This window comes from Schistocerca nitens, chromosome 5, assembly GCF_023898315.1.
Source record: "Schistocerca nitens isolate TAMUIC-IGC-003100 chromosome 5, iqSchNite1.1, whole genome shotgun sequence".
Classification (NCBI taxonomy): domain Eukaryota; kingdom Metazoa; phylum Arthropoda; class Insecta; order Orthoptera; family Acrididae; genus Schistocerca; species Schistocerca nitens.
In genome coordinates, this window is record NC_064618.1 from 249,360,624 (window position 1) to 249,366,623 (window position 6,000).

Sequence of the window (6,000 nt, forward strand, 5' to 3'; positions counted from 1 at the left end):
TCTGCAAATAAAGTAGTGTGACAATGTTTTACAGTTATAGACGCAAATACTCACATTTCCAAGGGCTAACAGGCCCTTGTCAAATAGGAGCAGCACGCCAAGGAACAGAAATGCTATCCCGAAACCAGCCAAACCAACACCAATTTCTGAAAATGAACAATATTTCATACGAAAATTGAATTCACAGCAGAGCATAATATCCCATTTCACCAGCTTTGCAACATGTAGCTATTAACACCTCATATTATTAATAAAAAATTTAATAAAAACTGGGCCGAAACTTTTCAAAAAATGGTTCAAATGGCTCTCAGCACTATGGGACTCAACATCTGTGGTCATAAGTCCCCTAGAACATAGAACTACTTAAACCTAACTAACCTAAGGACATCACACACATCCATGCCCGAGGCAGGATTCGAACCTGCGACCGTAGCAGTCGCGCGGGTCCTGACTGAGCGCCTAGAACCGCTAGACCACAGCGGCCGGCGAAACTTTTCAGAATAGTAAATTAAAGAAAGAACAAATTAGGCCTAGTAATATTCTGATGTGTCACTTTTCGTAGAACATTATTCGATAAATAGGGGTAACCTGTTGCTTCCAATTGAAAAAATGCAATATAGTAAGTTATTCCAAAAACATTAAGCGAAATTAACAAACTGGACCGCAAGCTATGTCTTTTTCCATTTTAAAGTATGCAAGTCTATTAACTGTTAATTTCTGACGATAAACGCGCTGAAAATGTTCGTATACATGTAACACCCATATAACATATTAGCAGTTACAGTTTACTATAATGTATTCGAATATTTCGACATCTCGTAACAACTTATGAAGGAAGTTAGTATTACATTTAAATGTTCTGGATTTGTGTTATGCTTTCTGACATTCTCCAGAACCACGAGAATCGTATCATTTTTTAGGCCTAGGGAACCAAAACTGAATATAATCTGATCTTTATTGACCCATTTCATATGTAGCACTCTTATGCCGAATAACATCTACAAACTACTGTTGAAGATGGGATGAAGCAAATTACTTTTTCTAATATTGTCCAAATAATTCGGCTCTGAAAGAATTCCAAGCTATCATGGTGTATTTATAAAATATAACACAATGTCATATATTTGTCTAGAGAAAATTTAGTGCGGATCACTTACTTTGAACATCCGTGATTTCGAACATTTTCTATTTCTATACGTGTATTCTGCAGTGAAAACACTTCTCACAAATCCAGACGGCGTCTACACCTCCACGTCATCCGCGCATTGTCGGCGTCTCGCAAACTCCGAATTTCGGATAACAGCGAGCAAACTACAGTTGTGCATCACCCGTATTTATTCACAGCGGCTAGTGTTGATAGACCCATTTATCACACAAATATCATAAACACTATTCATCACTTATATGTCAGAGATGTGCCAAAATTTCAACTACATTTCGCGCACTGCGCAAAGAGTACCAAACATCACATAGGACCGCGAGAGAAAAACTTTCGCTGGAATGCGCGAAGTGACGATAAAAAAGTACCTTTTATTAATGGATTTCTGCAATCCGAGTAGGTACTAGTTAATCAAATGCCAGGATTATTGCATTTATCTTAAGTTTACTGACACTTCCCGAACGATTTCAGTGCCATTACTCCTGACATACGAACAGTAGCTTTATTTTGAAAAGTGCTGAACTATTGGATTAAGAGGTGGACGAAATATCCATTTAATAGAAGCAACGACACTAGAGGTATGTTCCCTTTGTACAAAATTAAAATCTACTTTTAACAACGTGTCTTTTTCAATAAACAGTTCTTAAAAAAGTTTGTTTTCATAAATAAAAATAAAGGTACAGAATTTGCTGAAGGGCAGACCATAAAAGCAGTTTAAAGGTAGTAGATAAAGAATAATGTGTAACATGTCTCTTATAGCGTATCGCCAAAGTGTCTGCGCAAGTAAAGCATGCAAGAACGTTGAGACCAACAGGATACCTTGGGATTAAGCGTCCCCTAGATAGTCAACAATATTGCGCAGGAATATCGTGATTTGAAATGTTAGGCAGACGCTCCAGACCGATACTGCTGCAAGCAGAAAACAATGTGGATAAAAAATTGGTTCGAAGAGCGTATAAGATCACTCATGTAAATTTGTCAAGAGAACTGAATTGAAATTGAACGAAAAAAAGATTGATTTTTATATGTTGATGGTCCAACATCTAACACACTACTGGAAATGCTTGTGCCCCTATATAGACGCACCTCCCGCACCGGACTCATTAGCAGATGTATATTGGAGTCATTGAGGCATTTTATATAGAAATAATCGAAAAAAAATCAAAAGCTCCAATTTTTAGATAAAGAAGAAGGCGACTACGCGTGCGTAAAATGACATTTTTAAATATAAATAACCGCATAAATGCAATTTACACACTCACCCCGCCCCATAAGCGCATATAAGATAGCTGAAATTATACTTTTAACTATTTTCGAAGTATAAAGAATATAAATTACAGGTATAAATTTAATAAAGTAGCTGAAATTTTACTTTCAGCTAGTTTCGAAGTAAAGTAATGCACAGTCAGATTCAGAGTAAAAATTCCACTCATTAAATTCAATATCATTATTTATAAGCTTCTTCATTCCTTTATATCTCAATCTAATACTACCATAATCAAAAAACTGAAATTCCCAACCAGTACTCAATTTATAGTACCTATCTGGGAAAATTATCTTACACACATTATTAAGCTCCATACAAATTTTCTCCTCTATCTAGTTTCTAAATATTCACAACCTGTAATGTAATACAATTCATTTACTTTTAGCTCGCTAATCTTTTGAAACAAATTGGAGTCGCTTGCATTCTTAAGTTTCTTCAGTAGAGTATCCATTTATATAGATTAAAAATGTAATAAGTTTATAAACTTTTAATCTTATAAATATGACTGATGAGTAGGATGAATTTCCAACTTCGAAAGCAGATGAAAGTATAATGTCAACTACCTTATTAAATTTGTTGTTTGTTGTTGTGGTCTTCAGTCCAGAGACTGGTTTGATGCAACTCTCCATGCTTCTCTATCCTGTGCAAGCTTCTTCATCTCCCAGAACCTACTGCAACCTACATGCTTCTGAATCTGTTTAGTGTATTCATCTCTTGGTCTCCCTCTACGATTTTTACCCTCTGTGCTGCCCTCCAATACTAAATTGGTGATCCCTTGATGCCTCAGAATATGTCCTACCAACCGATCCCTTCTTCTAGTCAAGTTGTGCCACCAATTTCTCTTCTCCTCAATTCTAGCCAACACCTTCTCATTAGTTATGTGATCTACCCATCTAATCTTCAGCATTCTTCTGTAGCACCAGATTTCGAAAGCTTCTATTTTCTTTTTGTGTAAACTATTTATTGTCCACATTTCACTTCCATACATGCCTACACTCCATGCAAATACTTTCAGAAACGACTTCCTGACACTTAAATCAATACTCTACGTTAACAAATTTCTCTTCTTCAGAAACGCTTTCCTTGCCATTGCCAGTCTACATTTTATATCCTCTCTACTTCGACCATCATAAGTTATTTTGCTCCTCAAATAGCAAAACTCATTTACTACTTTAAGTGTCTCATTTCCTAATCTAATACCCTCTGCATCACCAGATTTAATTCGACTACAATCCATTATCCTCGTTTTGCTTTTGTTGATGTTCATGTTATATCCTCCTTTCAATACACTGTCCATTCTGTTCCACTGCTCTTCCAGGTTTTTTGCTGTCTCTGACAGAATTACAATGTCTTTGGCAAACTTCAGAGTTTTTATTTCTTCTCCCTTATTAAATTTATACTTGTAATTTATATTCTTTACACTTCAAAAGTGCTGAAAGTATGATTTCAGCAACCTTATTAAATTTATGCCTGCCAGTTTTCGCTCATAGGGTGGGATGGGTGTGTAAATTGAACTTTTGCATTTATTTATACATAAAAATGTCGTTTTATGTGCACATAATTGCCTTCTTTTTTATCTAAAAAATTGTTGCTTTTGATTTTTATAGGCATTTGTGTGTATAATGCCCCAATTTGTAAATGTGTGCCTGTGACCTCAATATATATCTACTCTCATTCCTTTTTGGAATATGGAGTACAGAGCTTTATGCATTATAAAATTATCATATACTTCTAGAAGTTATTTCCCATAATTCCACTAAGTCTTTCGTTTAGACAAATTTATCACTACATGGAAGTCACAGTGAGACAATACTATGGCTTTAGCAGTTGTGGCGTAGTTGTTTGTTTGTTGGCTGAATTATCAAAGTAATGTACCTATGACAAATATAGAGTAGATAACCATCAGAGAGAAATTTGTTAACATCGAGTATAGATTTAAGTGTCAGGAAGTCGTTTCTGAAAGTATTTGTATGGAGTGTAGCCATGTATGGAAGTGAAACATGGACGATAAACTTTTTGGACAAGAAGAGAATAGAAGCTTTCGAAATGTGGTGCTACAGAAGAATGCTGAAGATTAGATGGGTAGATCACGTAACTAATGAGGAGCTATTGAATAGGATTGGGGAGAAGAGAAGTTTGTGGCACAACTTGACTAGAAGAAGGGATTGGTTGGTAGGACATGTTTTGAGGCATCAAGGGATCACAAATTTAGCATTGGAGGGCAGCGTGGTGGGTAAAAATCGTAGAGGGAGACCAAGAGATCAATACACTAAGCAGATTCGGAAGGATGTAGGTTGCAGTAGGTACTGGGAGATGAAGAAGCTTGCACAGGATAGAGTAGCATGGAGAGCTGCATCAAACCAGTCTCAGGACTGAAGACCACAACAACAACAACAACAACCATCAGTTCTCAGGAGTATAATGAGTTTTTGTGTCACCTGTAAACTTTAGTTTATCTGGCGTAACCCACCTCGAAACCGACCAATTCATTTGTATAAAAAAATAACAGTTAAACGTCTTGCCCCCCTCCCCCAGCCCCAAAATGGATAAGTTTCTACAGGCATCCATATTCTTGTAATAAAAAAACAAAGTACCTCAATAATGATAGACTCAGTTGTGCCAAATAAGCGCTTATTTGTTATGCTACAACACCTTGCTGCTGACAGTTCCTTTGAAGACTTGAAATTTAAAAGTGCAGTTTCATCTTAAAGTATTCGAGACATAGTTATTCATAGCTAGCAGCAGAGCTGCCTACATACATAAATTAAGTGTCTATAGAACCCTCAGAGCACGAGTCCTACTCGCACTTGGCCAATTTTTGTGATATAATTATTCGGTTATTGATTTTTCACTTTTCTGTATTCTTTAATTGCTTTGCTTGAACATGCTATGCAATAAATGTTGCAATAAAATTAATTTCTTATGTCTTGAAACACAGATTTAGAAAGATGTGTACACCCAGTGAAGTGAAGTGGTATCTGGGAACCTGGGAGGATGATTTTTTTCTTTATTTAGAAAGGCGACATTTCTAAGACAGAACTCGGACTATAGCTATCCTTCTTACGGGGACCATGTACACTTGTGGTAGTTTTGTCATTCAGTCGATCAGCAGCTTCATATATTTTTATTATAATTTATTATTAAAACCTGGAGTTTGTTGACATGTAATCTTTCTTTTCTTATGAGCTACAAATGTTTCAGAAGATCTAAAATCCTGTGCATCCTGGCCATAGAAATGTAAATTTAATTTTGCGATGTAAGTACCACACTCTATTTAATTTTTCAAGGATGACGATTTCATTCTGTACATGTTTGTGGTTAATAGTCATTTATAACACAATATTTCATTCTTTAATGTGGGAAAGAACTAACAATGCATGAGCCTCTAGGAAAAATTCAACAATTTTGCTATAGGATATATTTGTATACATTGAAAGTAAATTGATGGTTCATCTGCTTAATGTCTTGATAAACAAGGCCAATTCACACTGGCCGTCACATGATGTGACGTCATGACACCTCACATCACATCAAAACATTTCACAATGTAGCATTCACACAGACTGTCAACGTC

General features: G+C 36.0%; 1 protein-coding gene across 1 annotated transcript in view; it reads right to left on the minus strand.

Moving 5' to 3' along the window:
- Nucleotides 1–1,462, minus strand: part of LOC126259910 (vesicle transport protein GOT1B) — a 35,481-nt gene extending 34,019 nt beyond the window's left edge. Inside the window, exons 1-2 of the mRNA XM_049957000.1 lie at nt 1,158–1,462; nt 55–146 (exon numbers count right to left, since the gene is read on the minus strand). Coding sequence (XP_049812957.1) covers nt 55–146; nt 1,158–1,182 — 117 coding nt within the window. The 5' untranslated portion in view covers nt 1,183–1,462. The remainder of the gene's footprint in view (nt 1–54; nt 147–1,157) is intronic.
- Nucleotides 1,463–6,000: the final 4,538 nt, after the last annotated feature.